The sequence below is a fragment of the Bombina bombina genome, chromosome 2 (assembly GCF_027579735.1).
Source record: "Bombina bombina isolate aBomBom1 chromosome 2, aBomBom1.pri, whole genome shotgun sequence".
NCBI lineage: Eukaryota > Metazoa > Chordata > Amphibia > Anura > Bombinatoridae > Bombina > Bombina bombina.
This window is the reverse complement of record NC_069500.1, coordinates 14087058-14111323: the sequence shown is the minus strand read 5'-3', so window position 1 is coordinate 14111323 and position 24266 is coordinate 14087058. Positions and strand designations below refer to the sequence as shown.

At 28.1% G+C, this 24266-nt stretch overlaps 1 protein-coding gene across 1 annotated transcript in view; it reads left to right on the top strand.

Annotated features, from left to right (window-relative positions):
• LOC128646842 (uncharacterized protein DDB_G0290685-like) overlaps positions 1 to 24001 on the top strand; it is a 327554-nt gene extending 303553 nt beyond the window's left edge. Inside the window, exons 9-10 of the mRNA XM_053699642.1 lie at positions 23563 to 23670; positions 23948 to 24001. Coding sequence (XP_053555617.1) covers positions 23563 to 23670; positions 23948 to 24001 — 162 coding nt within the window. The remainder of the gene's footprint in view (positions 1 to 23562; positions 23671 to 23947) is intronic.
• Positions 24002 to 24266: the final 265 nt, after the last annotated feature.

The following is a 24266-nucleotide window of genomic DNA, read 5'->3' as shown; positions in this document are numbered from 1 at the left end:
GTCACATGTCTGATAATTATTATTAAAATCTACTGACTGTCATGTGTCTGATAATTAGTATTAAAATCTACTATCTGTTACGTGTCTGAAAATTAGTATTAATATAATTTCTGACTGTCATGTGTCTGAACATTAGTAACAATAACTACTCTCTGTCACATGTCTGATAATTAGTATTAATATCTACTCTTTGTCATGTGTCTGATAATTGGTATTAATATCTACAATCTGTTACGTGTCTGATAATTAGTATTAATATAATTTCTAATGACTGTCATGTGTCTGATAATTAGTATTAATAACTACTCTCTGCCACATGTCTGATAATTAGTATTAATATCTACTACCTGTCACATGTCTGATAATTATTATTAAAATCTACTGACTGTCACATGTCTAATAATTAGTATTAATATCTACTGTCTTTCACATGTCTGATAATAAGTATTAATATCTACTGTCTGTCGTGTCTGATAATTAGTATTAATATCTACGGTCTGTCACACATCTAATTAGTATTAATATCAACTTTCTGTCACACTTCTGCTAATTAGTATTAATATCGACTTTCTGTTACATGTCTGATAATTTGTATTAATATCGACTGTCTGTCACATGTCTAAGAATTAGTATTAATGTATAATGTCTGTCATGTGTCTGATAATTAGTATTAATAATATCTACTAACTGTCACATGTCTCATAAATAGTATTAATATGTACTGTCTCTCACGTGTGTCTGATAATTTGTTTAATTTCTACTGTCTGTCATGTTTCTGATAATTAGTAATAATATCTACTGTCTGTCATGTGTCTGATAATTAGTATTATTCTACTGTGTGTCACTTGTCTGATAATTAGTACTAATATTTACTGTGTGTTATCTGTCTGATAGTTAGTATTATATCTAATCTCTGTCATATGTCTAATAATTAGTATTAACATCTACTGTCTGTTGTTTCTGATAATTAGTAATAATATCTACTGTCGTGTCTGATAATTAGTATTAATATCTACTCTCTGTCACATGTCTGATAATTAGTATTAACATCTACTGCCTGTTGTTTCTGATAATTAGTAATAATAATATCTACTGTCTGTCATGTTTGATAATTAGTATTAATATCTACTTTCTGTCACTTGTCTGATAATAAATATAAATATCTACTGTCTGTCATGTGTCTGATAATTAGTATTAATATCTACTAATAGTCACGCGTTTGATAATTAGTTTTAACATGTACTGTTTCTCACATGTGTCTTATAATTTGTATTAATATCTACTGTCTGTCTTATGTCTGATAATTAGTTTTAATATCTACTGTCTGTCTTATGTCTGATAATTAGTATTAATATAATAACTAATGACTGTTCATGTGTCTGATAATTAGTATTAATAACTACTCTCTGCCACATGTCTAATAATTAGTATTACTATCTACTCTTTGTCATGTGTCTGATAATTGGTATTAATAACTACTCTCCGTCGTTTCTCATAATTAGTATTAATATCTACTCTCTCTCACTTAACTGATAATTAGTATTAATATCTACTGTCTGTCACATGTCTGATAATTAGTATTAATATCTACTGTCTGTCACGTATCTGATAATTAGTATTAATATCTACTGTCTATCACGTATCTGATAATTAGTATTAATATATACTGTCTGTCACGTATCTTAGAATTAGTATTAATATCTACTGTCTGTCACGTATATGATAATTAGTATTAATATCTACTGTCTGTCACGTATCTGATAATTAGTATTAATATCTACTGTCTGTCACGTCTGATAATTAGTATTAATATCTACTGTCTGTCATGTGTCTGATTATTAGTATTAATTTCTACTGTCTGTCACATATCGGATGATTCGTATTGATATCTACTGTCTGTCATGTGTCTGATAATTAGTATTAATATCTACTAAAAGTCACGCGTTTGATAATTAGTTTTAATATGTACTGTTTCTTACGTGTGTCTGATAATTTGTATTAATATCTACACTCTGTCTTACGTCTAATTAGTTTTAATATCTACTGTCTGTCACGTGTCTGATAATTAGTATTAAAATCTTCTATCTGTTACGTGTCTGATAATTAGTATTAATATAATTTCTAATGACTCTCATGTGTCTGATAATTAGTACTAATAACTACTCTCTGTCACATGTCTGATAATTAGTATTAATATCTACTACCTGTCACATGTCTGATAATTATTATTTAAATCTACTAACTGTCACGTGTCTAATAATTAGTATTAATATCTACTGTCTGTCACATGTCTGATAATAAGTATTAATATCTACTGTCTGTCTTGTCTGATAATTAGTATTAATATCTACGGTCTGTCACACATCTGCTAATTAGTATTAATATCAACTTTCTGTCACACATCTGCTAATTAGTTTTAATATCGACTTTCTGTCACATGTCTGATAATTTGTATTAATATCTACTGTCTGTCACATGTCTGAGAATAAGTATTAATTTATAATGTCTGTCATGTGTCTGATAATTAGTATCAATATCTACTAACTGTCACATGTCTCATAAATAGTATTAATATGTACTGTCTCTCACGTGTGTCTGACAATTTGTGTAATTTCTACTGTCTGTCATGTGTCTGATAATTAGTATTAATATCTTCTGTGTGGCACGTGTCTGATAATTAGTATTAATATTTACTGTGTGTCATCTGTCTGATAGTATTATATCTAATCTCTGTCACATGTCTGATAATTAGTATTAACATCTACTGTCTGTTGTTTCTGATAATTAGTAATAATAATATCTACTGTTTGTCATGTCTGATAATTAGTATTAATATCTACTTTCTGTCACTTGTCTGATAATTAATATTAATATATACTGTCTGTCATGTGTCTGATAATTAGTATTAATATCTACTAATAGTCACGCGTTTGATAATTAGTTATAACATGTACTGTTTCTCACATGTGTCTGATAATTAGTATTAAAATCTACTATCTGTTACGTGTCTGATAATTAGTATTAATATAATTTCAAATGAGTGTCATGTGTCTGATAATAAGTATTAATAACTACTCTCTGTCACATGTCTGATAATTAGTATTAACATCTACTGTCTGTTGTTTCTGATAATTAGTAATAATAATATCTACTGTTTGTCATGTCTGATAATTAGTATTAATATCTACTTTCTGTCACTTGTCTGATAATTAATATTAATATATACTGTCTGTCATGTGTCTGATAATTAGTATTAATATCTACTAATAGTCACGCGTTTGATAATTAGTTATAACATGTACTGTTTCTCACATGTGTCTGATAATTTGTATTAATATCTACTGTCTGTCTTATGTCTGATAATTAGTTTTAATATCTACTGTCTGTCTTATGTCTGATAATTAGTTTTTAATATCTACTGTCTGTCACGTGTCTGATAATTAGTATTAAAATCTACTATCTGTTACGTGTCTGATAATTAGGATTAATATAATTTCTAATGACTATCATGTGTCTGATAATTAGTATTAATAACTACTCTCTGCACATGTCTGATAATTAGTATTAATATCTACTCTTTGTCATGTGTCTGATAATTGGTATTAATATCTACTCTCCGTCGTTTCTCATAATTAGTATTAATATCTACTTTCTGTCACTTGTCTGATAATTAATATTAATATATACTGTCTGTCATGTGTCTGATAATTAGTATTAATATCTACTAATAGTCACGCGTTTGATAATTAGTTATAACATGTACTGTTTCTCACATGTGTCTGATAATTTGTATTAATATCTACTGTCTGTCTTATGTCTGATAATTAGTTTTAATATCTACTGTCTGTCTTATGTCTGATAATTAGTTTTAATATCTACTGTCTGTCACGTGTCTGATAATTAGGATTAAAATCTACTATCTGTTACGTGTCTGATAATTTGGATTAATATAATTTCTAATGACTATCATGTGTCTGATAGTTAGTATTAATAACTACTCTCTGCACATGTCTGATAATTAGTATTAATATCTACTCTTTGTCATGTGTCTGATAATTAGTATTAAAATCTACTATCTGTTACGTGTCTGATAATTAGTATTAATATAATTTCAAATGAGTGTCATGTGTCTGATAATAAGTATTAATAACTACTCTCTGTCACATGTCTGATAATTAGTATTAATATCTACTACCTGTCACATGTCTGATAATTATTATTAAAATCTACTGACTGTCATGTGTCTGATAATTAGTATTAAAATCTACTATCTGTTACGTGTCTGAAAATTAGTATTAATATAATTTCTGACTGTCATGTGTCTGAACATTAGTAACAATAACTACTCTCTGTCACATGTCTGATAATTAGTATTAATATCTACTCTTTGTCATGTGTCTGATAATTGGTATTAATATATACTCTCTGTGGTTTCTTATAATTAGTATTAATATCTACTGTCTGTCACTTAACTGACAATTAGTATTAATATCTACTGTCTGTCACATGTCTGATAATTAGTATTAATATCTACTGTCTGTCACTTAACTGATAATTTGTATTAATATCTACTGTCTGTCACATGTCTGATAATTAGTATTAATATCTACTTTCTGTCACTTAACTGATAATTAGTATTAATATCTACTGAATCTCACATGTCTGATAATTAGTATTAATATCTACTGTCTGTCAAATATCGGATAATTAGTATTAATATCTACTGTCTGTCACATGTCTGATAATTAGTATTAATATCTACTAACAGTCACGCCTTTGATAATTAGTTTTAATATGTACTGTTTCTCACGTGTGTCTGATAATTTGTATTAATATCTACTGTCTGTCTTATGTCTGATAATTAGTTTTAATATCTACTGTCACGTGTCTGATAATTAGTATTAATATAATTTCAAATGAGTGTCATGTGTCTGATAATTAGTATTAATAACTACTCTCTGTCACATGTCTGATAATTAGTATTAATATCTACTGTCTGTCACATGTCTGATAATTATTATTAAAATCTACTGACTGTCATGTGTCTGATAATTAGTATTAAAATCTACTATCTGTTACGTGTCTGAAAATTAGTATTAATATAATTTCTGACTGTCATGTGTCTGAAAATTAGTAACAATAACTACTCTCTGTCACATGTCTGATAATTAGTATTAATATCTACTCTTTGTCATGTGTCTGATAATTGGTATTAATATCTACAATCTGTTACGTGTCTGATAATTAGTATTAATATAATTTCTAATGACTGTCATGTGTCTGATAATTAGTATTAATAACTACTCTCTGCCACATGTCTGATAATTAGTATTAATATCTACTACCTGTCACATGTCTGATAATTATTATTAAAATCTACTGACTGTCACATGTCTAATAATTAGTATTAATATCTACTGTCTTTCACATGTCTGATAATAAGTATTAATATCTACTGTCTGTCGTGTCTGATAATTAGTATTAATATCTACGGTCTGTCACACATCTAATTAGTATTAATATCAACTTTCTGTCACACTTCTGCTAATTAGTATTAATATCGACTTTCTGTTACATGTCTGATAATTTGTATTAATATCGACTGTCTGTCACATGTCTAAGAATTAGTATTAATGTATAATGTCTGTCATGTGTCTGATAATTAGTATTAATAATATCTACTAACTGTCACATGTCTCATAAATAGTATTAATATGTACTGTCTCTCACGTGTGTCTGATAATTTGTTTAATTTCTACTGTCTGTCATGTTTCTGATAATTAGTAATAATATCTACTGTCTGTCATGTGTCTGATAATTAGTATTATTCTACTGTGTGTCACTTGTCTGATAATTAGTACTAATATTTACTGTGTGTTATCTGTCTGATAGTTAGTATTATATCTAATCTCTGTCATATGTCTAATAATTAGTATTAACATCTACTGTCTGTTGTTTCTGATAATTAGTAATAATATCTACTGTCGTGTCTGATAATTAGTATTAATATCTACTCTCTGTCACATGTCTGATAATTAGTATTAACATCTACTGCCTGTTGTTTCTGATAATTAGTAATAATAATATCTACTGTCTGTCATGTTTGATAATTAGTATTAATATCTACTTTCTGTCACTTGTCTGATAATAAATATAAATATCTACTGTCTGTCATGTGTCTGATAATTAGTATTAATATCTACTAATAGTCACGCGTTTGATAATTAGTTTTAACATGTACTGTTTCTCACATGTGTCTTATAATTTGTATTAATATCTACTGTCTGTCTTATGTCTGATAATTAGTTTTAATATCTACTGTCTGTCTTATGTCTGATAATTAGTATTAATATAATAACTAATGACTGTTCATGTGTCTGATAATTAGTATTAATAACTACTCTCTGCCACATGTCTAATAATTAGTATTACTATCTACTCTTTGTCATGTGTCTGATAATTGGTATTAATAACTACTCTCCGTCGTTTCTCATAATTAGTATTAATATCTACTCTCTCTCACTTAACTGATAATTAGTATTAATATCTACTGTCTGTCACATGTCTGATAATTAGTATTAATATCTACTGTCTGTCACGTATCTGATAATTAGTATTAATATCTACTGTCTATCACATATCTGATAATTAGTATTAATATATACTGTCTGTCACGTATCTTAGAATTAGTATTAATATCTACTGTCTGTCACGTATATGATAATTAGTATTAATATCTACTGTCTGTCACGTATCTGATAATTAGTATTAATATCTACTGTCTGTCACGTCTGATAATTAGTATTAATATCTACTGTCTGTCATGTGTCTGATTATTAGTATTAATTTCTACTGTCTGTCACATATCGGATGATTCGTATTGATATCTACTGTCTGTCATGTGTCTGATAATTAGTATTAATATCTACTAAAAGTCACGTGTTTGATAATTAGTTTTAATATGTACTGTTTCTTACGTGTGTCTGATAATTTGTATTAATATCTACACTCTGTCTTACGTCTAATTAGTTTTAATATCTACTGTCTGTCACGTGTCTGATAATTAGTATTAAAATCTTCTATCTGTTACGTGTCTGATAATTAGTATTAATATAATTTCTAATGACTCTCATGTGTCTGATAATTAGTACTAATAACTACTCTCTGTCACATGTCTGATAATTAGTATTAATATCTACTACCTGTCACATGTCTGATAATTATTATTTAAATCTACTAACTGTCACGTGTCTAATAATTAGTATTAATATCTACTGTCTGTCACATGTCTGATAATAAGTATTAATATCTACTGTCTGTCTTGTCTGATAATTAGTATTAATATCTACGGTCTGTCACACATCTGCTAATTAGTATTAATATCAACTTTCTGTCACACATCTGCTAATTAGTTTTAATATCGACTTTCTGTCACATGTCTGATAATTTGTATTAATATCTACTGTCTGTCACATGTCTGAGAATAAGTATTAATTTATAATGTCTGTCATGTGTCTGATAATTAGTATCAATATCTACTAACTGTCACATGTCTCATAAATAGTATTAATATGTACTGTCTCTCACGTGTGTCTGACAATTTGTGTAATTTCTACTGTCTGTCATGTGTCTGATAATTAGTATTAATATCTTCTGTGTGGCACGTGTCTGATAATTAGTATTAATATTTACTGTGTGTCATCTGTCTGATAGTATTATATCTAATCTCTGTCACATGTCTGATAATTAGTATTAACATCTACTGTCTGTTGTTTCTGATAATTAGTAATAATAATATCTACTGTTTGTCATGTCTGATAATTAGTATTAATATCTACTTTCTGTCACTTGTCTGATAATTAATATTAATATATACTGTCTGTCATGTGTCTGATAATTAGTATTAATATCTACTAATAGTCACGCGTTTGATAATTAGTTATAACATGTACTGTTTCTCACATGTGTCTGATAATTTGTATTAATATCTACTGTCTGTCTTATGTCTGATAATTAGTTTTAATATCTACTGTCTGTCTTATGTCTGATAATTAGTTTTTAATATCTACTGTCTGTCACGTGTCTGATAATTAGTATTAAAATCTACTATCTGTTACGTGTCTGATAATTAGGATTAATATAATTTCTAATGACTATCATGTGTCTGATAATTAGTATTAATAACTACTCTCTGCACATGTCTGATAATTAGTATTAATATCTACTCTTTGTCATGTGTCTGATAATTGGTATTAATATCTACTCTCCGTCGTTTCTCATAATTAGTATTAATATCTACTTTCTGTCACTTGTCTGATAATTAATATTAATATATACTGTCTGTCATGTGTCTGATAATTAGTATTAATATCTACTAATAGTCACGCGTTTGATAATTAGTTATAACATGTACTGTTTCTCACATGTGTCTGATAATTTGTATTAATATCTACTGTCTGTCTTATGTCTGATAATTAGTTTTAATATCTACTGTCTGTCTTATGTCTGATAATTAGTTTTAATATCTACTGTCTGTCATGTGTCTGATAATTAGGATTAAAATCTACTATCTGTTACGTGTCTGATAATTTGGATTAATATAATTTCTAATGACTATCATGTGTCTGATAGTTAGTATTAATAACTACTCTCTGCACATGTCTGATAATTAGTATTAATATCTACTCTTTGTCATGTGTCTGATAATTAGTATTAAAATCTACTATCTGTTACGTGTCTGATAATTAGTATTAATATAATTTCAAATGAGTGTCATGTGTCTGATAATAAGTATTAATAACTACTCTCTGTCACATGTCTGATAATTAGTATTAATATCTACTACCTGTCACATGTCTGATAATTATTATTAAAATCTACTGACTGTCATGTGTCTGATAATTAGTATTAAAATCTACTATCTGTTACGTGTCTGAAAATTAGTATTAATATAATTTCTGACTGTCATGTGTCTGAACATTAGTAACAATAACTACTCTCTGTCACATGTCTGATAATTAGTATTAATATCTACTCTTTGTCATGTGTCTGATAATTGGTATTAATATATACTCTCTGTGGTTTCTTATAATTAGTATTAATATCTACTGTCTGTCACTTAACTGACAATTAGTATTAATATCTACTGTCTGTCACATGTCTGATAATTAGTATTAATATCTACTGTCTGTCACTTAACTGATAATTTGTATTAATATCTACTGTCTGTCACATGTCTGATAATTAGTATTAATATCTACTTTCTGTCACTTAACTGATAATTAGTATTAATATCTACTGAATCTCACATGTCTGATAATTAGTATTAATATCTACTGTCTGTCAAATATCGGATAATTAGTATTAATATCTACTGTCTGTCACATGTCTGATAATTAGTATTAATATCTACTAACAGTCACGCCTTTGATAATTAGTTTTAATATGTACTGTTTCTCACGTGTGTCTGATAATTTGTATTAATATCTACTGTCTGTCTTATGTCTGATAATTAGTTTTAATATCTACTGTCACGTGTCTGATAATTAGTATTAATATAATTTCAAATGAGTGTCATGTGTCTGATAATTAGTATTAATAACTACTCTCTGTCACATGTCTGATAATTAGTATTAACATCTACTACCTGTCACATGTCTGATAATTATTATTAAAATCTACTGACTGTCATGTGTCTGATAATTAGTATTAAAATCTACTATCTGTTACGTGTCTGAAAATTAGTATTAATATAATTTCTGACTGTCATGTGTCTGAAAATTAGTAACAATAACTACTCTCTGTCACATGTCTGATAATTAGTATTAATATCTACTCTTTGTCATGTGTCTGATAATTGGTATTAATATCTACAATCTGTTACGTGTCTGATAATTAGTATTAATATAATTTCTAATGACTGTCATGTGTCTGATAATTAGTATTAATAACTACTCTCTGCCACATGTCTGATAATTAGTATTAATATCTACTACCTGTCACATGTCTGATAATTATTATTAAAATCTACTGACTGTCACATGTCTAATAATTAGTATTAATATCTACTGTCTTTCACATGTCTGATAATAAGTATTAATATCTACTGTCTGTCGTGTCTGATAATTAGTATTAATATCTACGGTCTGTCACACATCTAATTAGTATTAATATCAACTTTCTGTCACACTTCTGCTAATTAGTATTAATATCGACTTTCTGTTACATGTCTGATAATTTGTATTAATATCGACTGTCTGTCACATGTCTAAGAATTAGTATTAATGTATAATGTCTGTCATGTGTCTGATAATTAGTATTAATAATATCTACTAACTGTCACATGTCTCATAAATAGTATTAATATGTACTGTCTCTCACGTGTGTCTGATAATTTGTTTAATTTCTACTGTCTGTCATGTTTCTGATAATTAGTAATAATATCTACTGTCTGTCATGTGTCTGATAATTAGTATTATTCTACTGTGTGTCACTTGTCTGATAATTAGTACTAATATTTACTGTGTGTTATCTGTCTGATAGTTAGTATTATATCTAATCTCTGTCATATGTCTAATAATTAGTATTAACATCTACTGTCTGTTGTTTCTGATAATTAGTAATAATATCTACTGTCGTGTCTGATAATTAGTATTAATATCTACTCTCTGTCACATGTCTGATAATTAGTATTAACATCTACTGCCTGTTGTTTCTGATAATTAGTAATAATAATATCTACTGTCTGTCATGTTTGATAATTAGTATTAATATCTACTTTCTGTCACTTGTCTGATAATAAATATAAATATCTACTGTCTGTCATGTGTCTGATAATTAGTATTAATATCTACTAATAGTCACGCGTTTGATAATTAGTTTTAACATGTACTGTTTCTCACATGTGTCTTATAATTTGTATTAATATCTACTGTCTGTCTTATGTCTGATAATTAGTTTTAATATCTACTGTCTGTCTTATGTCTGATAATTAGTATTAATATAATAACTAATGACTGTTCATGTGTCTGATAATTAGTATTAATAACTACTCTCTGCCACATGTCTAATAATTAGTATTACTATCTACTCTTTGTCATGTGTCTGATAATTGGTATTAATAACTACTCTCCGTCGTTTCTCATAATTAGTATTAATATCTACTCTCTCTCACTTAACTGATAATTAGTATTAATATCTACTGTCTGTCACATGTCTGATAATTAGTATTAATATCTACTGTCTGTCACGTATCTGATAATTAGTATTAATATCTACTGTCTATCACGTATCTGATAATTAGTATTAATATATACTGTCTGTCACGTATCTTAGAATTAGTATTAATATCTACTGTCTGTCACGTATATGATAATTAGTATTAATATCTACTGTCTGTCACGTATCTGATAATTAGTATTAATATCTACTGTCTGTCACGTCTGATAATTAGTATTAATATCTACTGTCTGTCATGTGTCTGATTATTAGTATTAATTTCTACTGTCTGTCACATATCGGATGATTCGTATTGATATCTACTGTCTGTCATGTGTCTGATAATTAGTATTAATATCTACTAAAAGTCACGCGTTTGATAATTAGTTTTAATATGTACTGTTTCTTACGTGTGTCTGATAATTTGTATTAATATCTACACTCTGTCTTACGTCTAATTAGTTTTAATATCTACTGTCTGTCACGTGTCTGATAATTAGTATTAAAATCTTCTATCTGTTACGTGTCTGATAATTAGTATTAATATAATTTCTAATGACTCTCATGTGTCTGATAATTAGTACTAATAACTACTCTCTGTCACATGTCTGATAATTAGTATTAATATCTACTACCTGTCACATGTCTGATAATTATTATTTAAATCTACTAACTGTCACGTGTCTAATAATTAGTATTAATATCTACTGTCTGTCACATGTCTGATAATAAGTATTAATATCTACTGTCTGTCTTGTCTGATAATTAGTATTAATATCTACGGTCTGTCACACATCTGCTAATTAGTATTAATATCAACTTTCTGTCACACATCTGCTAATTAGTTTTAATATCGACTTTCTGTCACATGTCTGATAATTTGTATTAATATCTACTGTCTGTCACATGTCTGAGAATAAGTATTAATTTATAATGTCTGTCATGTGTCTGATAATTAGTATCAATATCTACTAACTGTCACATGTCTCATAAATAGTATTAATATGTACTGTCTCTCACGTGTGTCTGACAATTTGTGTAATTTCTACTGTCTGTCATGTGTCTGATAATTAGTATTAATATCTTCTGTGTGGCACGTGTCTGATAATTAGTATTAATATTTACTGTGTGTCATCTGTCTGATAGTATTATATCTAATCTCTGTCACATGTCTGATAATTAGTATTAACATCTACTGTCTGTTGTTTCTGATAATTAGTAATAATAATATCTACTGTTTGTCATGTCTGATAATTAGTATTAATATCTACTTTCTGTCACTTGTCTGATAATTAATATTAATATATACTGTCTGTCATGTGTCTGATAATTAGTATTAATATCTACTAATAGTCACGCGTTTGATAATTAGTTATAACATGTACTGTTTCTCACATGTGTCTGATAATTTGTATTAATATCTACTGTCTGTCTTATGTCTGATAATTAGTTTTAATATCTACTGTCTGTCTTATGTCTGATAATTAGTTTTTAATATCTACTGTCTGTCACGTGTCTGATAATTAGTATTAAAATCTACTATCTGTTACGTGTCTGATAATTAGGATTAATATAATTTCTAATGACTATCATGTGTCTGATAATTAGTATTAATAACTACTCTCTGCACATGTCTGATAATTAGTATTAATATCTACTCTTTGTCATGTGTCTGATAATTGGTATTAATATCTACTCTCCGTTGTTTCTCATAATTAGTATTAATATCTACTTTCTGTCACTTGTCTGATAATTAATATTAATATATACTGTCTGTCATGTGTCTGATAATTAGTATTAATATCTACTAATAGTCACGCGTTTGATAATTAGTTATAACATGTACTGTTTCTCACATGTGTCTGATAATTTGTATTAATATCTACTGTCTGTCTTATGTCTGATAATTAGTTTTAATATCTACTGTCTGTCTTATGTCTGATAATTAGTTTTAATATCTACTGTCTGTCACGTGTCTGATAATTAGGATTAAAATCTACTATCTGTTACGTGTCTGATAATTTGGATTAATATAATTTCTAATGACTATCATGTGTCTGATAGTTAGTATTAATAACTACTCTCTGCACATGTCTGATAATTAGTATTAATATCTACTCTTTGTCATGTGTCTGATAATTAGTATTAAAATCTACTATCTGTTACGTGTCTGATAATTAGTATTAATATAATTTCAAATGAGTGTCATGTGTCTGATAATAAGTATTAATAACTACTCTCTGTCACATGTCTGATAATTAGTATTAATATCTACTACCTGTCACATGTCTGATAATTATTATTAAAATCTACTGACTGTCATGTGTCTGATAATTAGTATTAAAATCTACTATCTGTTACGTGTCTGAAAATTAGTATTAATATAATTTCTGACTGTCATGTGTCTGAACATTAGTAACAATAACTACTCTCTGTCACATGTCTGATAATTAGTATTAATATCTACTCTTTGTCATGTGTCTGATAATTGGTATTAATATATACTCTCTGTGGTTTCTTATAATTAGTATTAATATCTACTGTCTGTCACTTAACTGACAATTAGTATTAATATCTACTGTCTGTCACATGTCTGATAATTAGTATTAATATCTACTGTCTGTCACTTAACTGATAATTTGTATTAATATCTACTGTCTGTCACATGTCTGATAATTAGTATTAATATCTACTTTCTGTCACTTAACTGATAATTAGTATTAATATCTACTGAATCTCACATGTCTGATAATTAGTATTAATATCTACTGTCTGTCAAATATCGGATAATTAGTATTAATATCTACTGTCTGTCACATGTCTGATAATTAGTATTAATATCTACTAACAGTCACGCCTTTGATAATTAGTTTTAATATGTACTGTTTCTCACGTGTGTCTGATAATTTGTATTAATATCTACTGTCTGTCTTATGTCTGATAATTAGTTTTAATATCTACTGTCACGTGTCTGATAATTAGTATTAATATAATTTCAAATGAGTGTCATGTGTCTGATAATTAGTATTAATAACTACTCTCTGTCACATGTCTGATAATTAGTATTAATATCTACTACCTGTCACATGTCTGATAATTATTATTAAAATCTACTGACTGTCATGTGTCTGATAATTAGTATTAAAATCTACTATCTGTTACGTGTCTGAAAATTAGTATTAATATAATTTCTGACTGTCATGTGTCTGAAAATTAGTAACAATAACTACTCTCTGTCACATGTCTGATAATTAGTATTAATATCTACTCTTTGTCATGTGTCTGATAATTGGTATTAATATCTACAATCTGTTACGTGTCTGATAATTAGTATTAATATAATTTCTAATGACTGTCATGTGTCTGATAATTAGTATTAATAACTACTCTCTGCCACATGTCTGATAATTAGTATTAATATCTACTACCTGTCACATGTCTGATAATTATTATTAAAATCTACTGACTGTCACATGTCTAATAATTAGTATTAATATCTACTGTCTTTCACATGTCTGATAATAAGTATTAATATCTACTGTCTGTCGTGTCTGATAATTAGTATTAATATCTACGGTCTGTCACACATCTAATTAGTATTAATATCAACTTTCTGTCACACTTCTGCTAATTAGTATTAATATCGACTTTCTGTTACATGTCTGATAATTTGTATTAATATCGACTGTCTGTCACATGTCTAAGAATTAGTATTAATGTATAATGTCTGTCATGTGTCTGATAATTAGTATTAATAATATCTACTAACTGTCACATGTCTCATAAATAGTATTAATATGTACTGTCTCTCACGTGTGTCTGATAATTTGTTTAATTTCTACTGTCTGTCATGTTTCTGATAATTAGTAATAATATCTACTGTCTGTCATGTGTCTGATAATTAGTATTATTCTACTGTGTGTCACTTGTCTGATAATTAGTACTAATATTTACTGTGTGTTATCTGTCTGATAGTTAGTATTATATCTAATCTCTGTCATATGTCTAATAATTAGTATTAACATCTACTGTCTGTTGTTTCTGATAATTAGTAATAATATCTACTGTCGTGTCTGATAATTAGTATTAATATCTACTCTCTGTCACATGTCTGATAATTAGTATTAACATCTACTGCCTGTTGTTTCTGATAATTAGTAATAATAATATCTACTGTCTGTCATGTTTGATAATTAGTATTAATATCTACTTTCTGTCACTTGTCTGATAATAAATATAAATATCTACTGTCTGTCATGTGTCTGATAATTAGTATTAATATCTACTAATAGTCACGCGTTTGATAATTAGTTTTAACATGTACTGTTTCTCACATGTGTCTTATAATTTGTATTAATATCTACTGTCTGTCTTATGTCTGATAATTAGTTTTAATATCTACTGTCTGTCTTATGTCTGATAATTAGTATTAATATAATAACTAATGACTGTTCATGTGTCTGATAATTAGTATTAATAACTACTCTCTGCCACATGTCTAATAATTAGTATTACTATCTACTCTTTGTCATGTGTCTGATAATTGGTATTAATAACTACTCTCCGTCGTTTCTCATAATTAGTATTAATATCTACTCTCTCTCACTTAACTGATAATTAGTATTAATATCTACTGTCTGTCACATGTCTGATAATTAGTATTAATATCTACTGTCTGTCACGTATCTGATAATTAGTATTAATATCTACTGTCTATCACGTATCTGATAATTAGTATTAATATATACTGTCTGTCACGTATCTTAGAATTAGTATTAATATCTACTGTCTGTCACGTATATGATAATTAGTATTAATATCTACTGTCTGTCACGTATCTGATAATTAGTATTAATATCTACTGTCTGTCACGTCTGATAATTAGTATTAATATCTACTGTCTGTCATGTGTCTGATTATTAGTATTAATTTCTACTGTCTGTCACATATCGGATGATTCGTATTGATATCTACTGTCTGTCATGTGTCTGATAATTAGTATTAATATCTACTAAAAGTCACGCGTTTGATAATTAGTTTTAATATGTACTGTTTCTTACGTGTGTCTGATAATTTGTATTAATATCTACACTCTGTCTTACGTCTAATTAGTTTTAATATCTACTGTCTGTCACGTGTCTGATAATTAGTATTAAAATCTTCTATCTGTTACGTGTCTGATAATTAGTATTAATATAATTTCTAATGACTCTCATGTGTCTGATAATTAGTACTAATAACTACTCTCTGTCACATGTCTGATAATTAGTATTAATATCTACTACCTGTCACATGTCTGATAATTATTATTTAAATCTACTAACTGTCACGTGTCTAATAATTAGTATTAATATCTACTGTCTGTCACATGTCTGATAATAAGTATTAATATCTACTGTCTGTCTTGTCTGATAATTAGTATTAATATCTACGGTCTGTCACACATCTGCTAATTAGTATTAATATCAACTTTCTGTCACACATCTGCTAATTAGTTTTAATATCGACTTTCTGTCACATGTCTGATAATTTGTATTAATATCTACTGTCTGTCACATGTCTGAGAATAAGTATTAATTTATAATGTCTGTCATGTGTCTGATAATTAGTATCAATATCTACTAACTGTCACATGTCTCATAAATAGTATTAATATGTACTGTCTCTCACGTGTGTCTGACAATTTGTGTAATTTCTACTGTCTGTCATGTGTCTGATAATTAGTATTAATATCTTCTGTGTGGCACGTGTCTGATAATTAGTATTAATATTTACTGTGTGTCATCTGTCTGATAGTATTATATCTAATCTCTGTCACATGTCTGATAATTAGTATTAACATCTACTGTCTGTTGTTTCTGATAATTAGTAATAATAATATCTACTGTTTGTCATGTCTGATAATTAGTATTAATATCTACTTTCTGTCACTTGTCTGATAATTAATATTAATATATACTGTCTGTCATGTGTCTGATAATTAGTATTAATATCTACTAATAGTCACGCGTTTGATAATTAGTTATAACATGTACTGTTTCTCACATGTGTCTGATAATTTGTATTAATATCTACTGTCTGTCTTATGTCTGATAATTAGTTTTAATATCTACTGTCTGTCTTATGTCTGATAATTAGTTTTTAATATCTACTGTCTGTCACGTGTCTGATAATTAGTATTAAAATCTACTATCTGTTACGTGTCTGATAATTAGGATTAATATAATTTCTAATGACTATCATGTGTCTGATAATTAGTATTAATAACTACTCTCTGCACATGTCTGATAATTCGTATTAATATCTACTCTTTGTCATGTGTCTGATAATTGGTATTAATATCTACTCTCCGTCGTTTCTCATAATTAGTATTAATATCTACTTTCTGTCACTTGTCTGATAATTAATATTAATATATACTGTCTGTCATGTGTCTGATAATTAGTATTAATATCTACTAATAGTCACGCGTTTGATAATTAGTTATAACATGTACTGTTTCTCACATGTGTCTGATAATTTGTATTAATATCTACTGTCTGTCTTATGTCTGATAATTAGTTTTAATATCTACTGTCTGTCTTATGTCTGATAATTAGTTTTAATATCTACTGTCTGTCACGTGTCTGATAATTAGGATTAAAATCTACTATCTGTTACGTGTCTGATAATTTGGATTAATATAATTTCTAATGACTATCATGTGTCTGATAGTTAGTATTAATAACTACTCTCTGCACATGTCTGATAATTAGTATTAATATCTACTCTTTGTCATGTGTCTGATAATTAGTATTAAAATCTACTATCTGTTACGTGTCTGATAATTAGTATTAATATAATTTCAAATGAGTGTCATGTGTCTGATAATAAGTATTAATAACTACTCTCTGTCACATGTCTGATAATTAGTATTAATATCTACTACCTGTCACATGTCTGATAATTATTATTAAAATCTACTGACTGTCATGTGTCTGATAATTAGTATTAAAATCTACTATCTGTTACGTGTCTGAAAATTAGTATTAATATAATTTCTGACTGTCATGTGTCTGAACATTAGTAACAATAACTACTCTCTGTCACATGTCTGATAATTAGTATTAATATCTACTCTTTGTCATGTGTCTGATAATTGGTATTAATATATACTCTCTGTGGTTTCTTATAATTAGTATTAATATCTACTGTCTGTCACTTAACTGATAATTTGTATTAATATCTACTGTCTGTCACATGTCTGATAATTAGTATTAATATCTACTGTCTGTTATGTGTCTGACAATTTGTGTAATTCTACTGTCTGTCATGTGTCTGATAATTAGTATTAATATCTACTTTCTGTCACTTAACTGATAATTAGTATTAATATCTACTGAATCTCACATGTCTGATAATTAGTATTAATATCTACTGTCTGTCAAATATCGGATAATTAGTATTAATATCTACTGTCTGTCACGTGTCTGATAATTAGTATTAATATCTACTAACAGTCACGCCTTTGATAATTAGTTTTAATATGTACTGTTTCTCACGTGTGTCTGATAATTTGTATTAATATCTACTGTCTGTCTTATGTCTGATAATTAGTTTTAATATCTACTGTCACGTGTCTGATAATTAGTATTAATATAATTTCAAATGAGTGTCATGTGTCTGATAATTAGTATTAATAACTACTCTCTGTCACATGTCTGATAATTAGTATTAATATCTACTACCTGTCACATGTCTGATAATTATTATTAAAATCTACTGACTGTCATGTGTCTGATAATTAGTATTAAAATCTACTATCTGTTACGTGTCTGAAAATTAGTATTAATATAATTTCTGACTGTCATGTGTCTGAACATTAGTAACAATAACTACTCTCTGTCACATGTCTGATAATTAGTATTAATATCTACTCTTTGTCATGTGTCTGATAATTGGTATTAATATCTACAATCTGTTACGTGTCTGATAATTAGTATTAATATCTACTGTCTGTCACTTAACTGATAATTTGTATTAATATCTACTGTCTGTCACATGTCTGATAATTAGTATTAATATCTACTTTCTGTCACTTAACTGATAATTAGTATTAATATCTACTGAATCTCACGTCTGATAATTAGTATTAATATCTACTGTCTGTCAAATATCGGATAATTAGTATTAATATCTACTGTCTGTCACATGTCTGATAATTAGTATTAATATCTACTAACAGTCACGCCTTTGATAATTAGTTTTAATATGTACTGTTTCTCACGTGTGTCTGATAATTTGTATTAATATCTACTGTCTGTCTTATGTCTGATAATTAGTTTTAATATCTACTGTCACGTGTCTGATAATTAGTATTAATATAATTTCAAATGAGTGTCATGTGTCTGATAATTAGTATTAATAACTACTCTCTGTCACATGTCTGATAATTAGTATTAATATCTGTTACGTGTCTGATAATTTGGATTAATATAATTTCTAATGACTATCATGTGTCTGATAATTAGTATTAATAACTACTCTCTGTCACATGTCTGATAATTAGTATTAATATCTACTACCTGTCACATGTCTGATAATTATTATTAAAATCTACTGACTGTCACATGTCTAATAATTAGTATTAATATCTACTGTCTTTCACATGTCTGATAATAAGTATTAATATCTACTGTCTGTCGTGTCTGATAATTAGTATTAATATCTACGGTCTGTCACACATCTAATTAGTATTAATATCAACTTTCTGTCACACTTCTGCTAATTAGTATTAATATCGACTTTCTGTTACATGTCTGATAATTTGTATTAATATCGACTGTCTGTCACATGTCTAAGAATTAGTATTAATGTATAATGTCTGTCATGTGTCTGATAATTAGTATTAATAATATCTACTAACTGTCACATGTCTCATAAATAGTATTAATATGTACTGTCTCTCACGTGTGTCTGATAATTTGTTTAATTTCTACTGTCTGTCATGTTTCTGATAATTAGTAATAATATCTACTGTCTGTCATGTGTCTGATAATTAGTATTATTCTACTGTGTGTCACTTGTCTGATAATTAGTACTAATATTTACTGTGTGTTATCTGTCTGATAGTTAGTATTATATCTAATCTCTGTCATATGTCTAATAATTAGTATTAACATCTACTGTCTGTTGTTTCTGATAATTAGTAATAATATCTACTGTTGTGTCTGATAATTAGTATTAATATCTACTCTCTGTCACATGTCTGATAATTAGTATTAACATCTACTGCCTGTTGTTTCTGATAATTAGTAATAATAATATCTACTGTCTGTCATGTTTGATAATTAGTATTAATATCTACTTTCTGTCACTTGTCTGATAATAAATATAAATATCTACTGTCTGTCATGTGTCTGATAATTAGTATTAATATCTACTAATAGTCACGCGTTTGATAATTAGTTTTAACATGTACTGTTTCTCACATGTGTCTTATAATTTGTATTAATATCTACTGTCTGTCTTATGTCTGATAATTAGTTTTAATATCTACTGTCTGTCTTATGTCTGATAATTAGTATTAATATAATAACTAATGACTGTTCATGTGTCTGATAATTAGTATTAATAACTACTCTCTGCCACATGTCTAATAATTAGTATTACTATCTACTCTTTGTCATGTGTCTGATAATTGGTATTAATAACTACTCTCCGTCGTTTCTCATAATTAGTATTAATATCTACTCTCTCTCACTTAACTGATAATTAGTATTAATATCTACTCTCTGTCACATGTCTGATAATTAGTATTAATATCTACTGTCTGTCACGTATCTGATAATTAGTATTAATATCTACTGTCTATCACGTATCTGATAATTAGTATTAATATATACTGTCTGTCACGTATCTTAGAATTAGTATTAATATCTACTGTCTGTCACGTATATGATAATTAGTATTAATATCTACTGTCTGTCACGTATCTGATAATTAGTATTAATATCTACTGTCTGTCACGTCTGATAATTAGTATTAATATCTACTGTCTGTCATGTGTCTGATTATTAGTATTAATTTCTACTGTCTGTCACATATCGGATGATTCGTATTGATATCTACTGTCTGTCATGTGTCTGATAATTAGTATTAATATCTACTAAAAGTCACGCGTTTGATAATTAGTTTTAATATGTACTGTTTCTTACGTGTGTCTGATAATTTGTATTAATATCTACACTCTGTCTTACGTCTAATTAGTTTTAATATCTACTGTCTGTCACGTGTCTGATAATTAGTATTAAAATCTTCTATCTGTTACGTGTCTGATAATTAGTATTAATATAATTTCTAATGACTCTCATGTGTCTGATAATTAGTACTAATAACTACTCTCTGTCACATGTCTGATAATTAGTATTAATATCTACTACCTGTCACATGTCTGATAATTATTATTTAAATCTACTAACTGTCACGTGTCTAATAATTAGTATTAATATCTACTGTCTGTCACATGTCTGATAATAAGTATTAATATCTACTGTCTGTCTTGTCTGATAATTAGTATTAATATCTACGGTCTGTCACACATCTGCTAATTAGTATTAATATCAACTTTCTGTCACACATCTGCTAATTAGTTTTAATATCGACTTTCTGTCACATGTCTGATAATTTGTATTAATATCTACTGTCTGTCACATGTCTGAGAATAAGTATTAATTTATAATGTCTGTCATGTGTCTGATAATTAGTATCAATATCTACTAACTGTCACATGTCTCATAAATAGTATTAATATGTACTGTCTCTCACGTGTGTCTGACAATTTGTGTAATTTCTACTGTCTGTCATGTGTCTGATAATTAGTATTAATATCTTCTGTGTGGCACGTGTCTGATAATTAGTATTAATATTTACTGTGTGTCATCTGTCTGATAGTATTATATCTAATCTCTGTCACATGTCTGATAATTAGTATTAACATCTACTGTCTGTTGTTTCTGATAATTAGTAATAATAATATCTACTGTTTGTCATGTCTGATAATTAGTATTAATATCTACTTTCTGTCACTTGTCTGATAATTAATATTAATATATACTGTCTGTCATGTGTCTGATAATTAGTATTAATATCTACTAATAGTCACGCGTTTGATAATTAGTTATAACATGTACTGTTTCTCACATGTGTCTGATAATTTGTATTAATATCTACTGTCTGTCTTATGTCTGATAATTAGTTTTAATATCTACTGTCTGTCTTATGTCTGATAATTAGTTTTTAATATCTACTGTCTGTCACGTGTCTGATAATTAGTATTAAAATCTACTATCTGTTACGTGTCTGATAATTAGGATTAATATAATTTCTAATGACTATCATGTGTCTGATAATTAGTATTAATAACTACTCTCTGCACATGTCTGATAATTAGTATTAATATCTACTCTTTGTCATGTGTCTGATAATTGGTATTAATATCTACTCTCCGTCGTTTCTCATAATTAGTATTAATATCTACTTTCTGTCACTTGTCTGATAATTAATATTAATATATACTGTCTGTCATGTGTCTGATAATTAGTATTAATATCTACTAATAGTCACGCGTTTGATAATTAGTTATAACATGTACTGTTTCTCACATGTGTCTGATAATTTGTATTAATATCTACTGTCTGTCTTATGTCTGATAATTAGTTTTAATATCTACTGTCTGTCTTATGTCTGATAATTAGTTTTAATATCTACTGTCTGTCACGTGTCTGATAATTAGGATTAAAATCTACTATCTGTTACGTGTCTGATAATTTGGATTAATATAATTTCTAATGACTATCATGTGTCTGATAGTTAGTATTAATAACTACTCTCTGCACATGTCTGATAATTAGTATTAATATCTACTCTTTGTCATGTGTCTGATAATTAGTATTAACATCTACTGTCTGTTGTTTCTGATAATTAGTAATAATAATATCTACTGTTTGTCATGTCTGATAATAAGTATTAATATCTATGGTCTGTCACGTATCTGGTAATTAGTATTAATATCTACTGTCTGTCACGTATCTGATAATTAGTATTAATATCTACTGTCTGTCACGTATCTGATAATTTGTATTAATATCTACTGTTTGTCACGTATATGATAATTAGTATTAATATCTACTGTCAGTCATGTGTCTGATAATTAGTATTAATATATACCGTCTGTCACATGACTGATAATTAGTATTAATATCTACTGTCTGTCACATATCTGATGATAAATAGTATTAATATCTAGTGTTGAATACATTGTGTACATTTGTCTGTAACACTGATCTCTGTCATGTAATCATTTAGGCTCTGACCACTGTTTATAATGAAGCAAAGATTCCAGAAATTAAAGAACTGCCTGTGATGACCACAAACACACAGAACCTCTATGCGGAACTAATTTTCCGGCCACAGGTAAGATACATAAAGGGTCAGGTCACAAGTGAAGCAGAGTGAACAACGCAGGGTGTTATCTTTTCTTGTACAGAGAGTAAGACACTATCTTGTATAATACATAGATATTTAAGTATTGTAACCAATGCAACTAAATGCAGGCAAACCTATTAAGTGTTGTATAGTTTTATTAAGCAGGGAGCTGTCATTGTGCTTAGATTACAAGTGGTGAATTACCAGTTGTGCATGAGCCAATCCAAAATACCTTTGTCATATTTAGCACTTTTTTTTTTTTTAGCCCAGAACCACACTACTTGTGAATAATCAGTGGCTTATGCACCGTTGGTTTTGAGCTTGAGCAATATCCAACATAATTTTACTGAATCCCCCTCAGTCTGTTATGTGACAATTAGACTATCACTCAAGTAATAAAATAGCTTGTTGAGCGAGTGCACAGTAGCATTAATATTTGTGAGTATTACTTGTAATCTAGGTCATATTTCAATCACGATTTCTAGAAAAAATATAGGGATTGTATGAAGGGTACACTAATTTACCATTACAATTTATAATGTTAGTCTTCTCCTAATGTCCTGTGTGTCAGATGAGTAAAATCT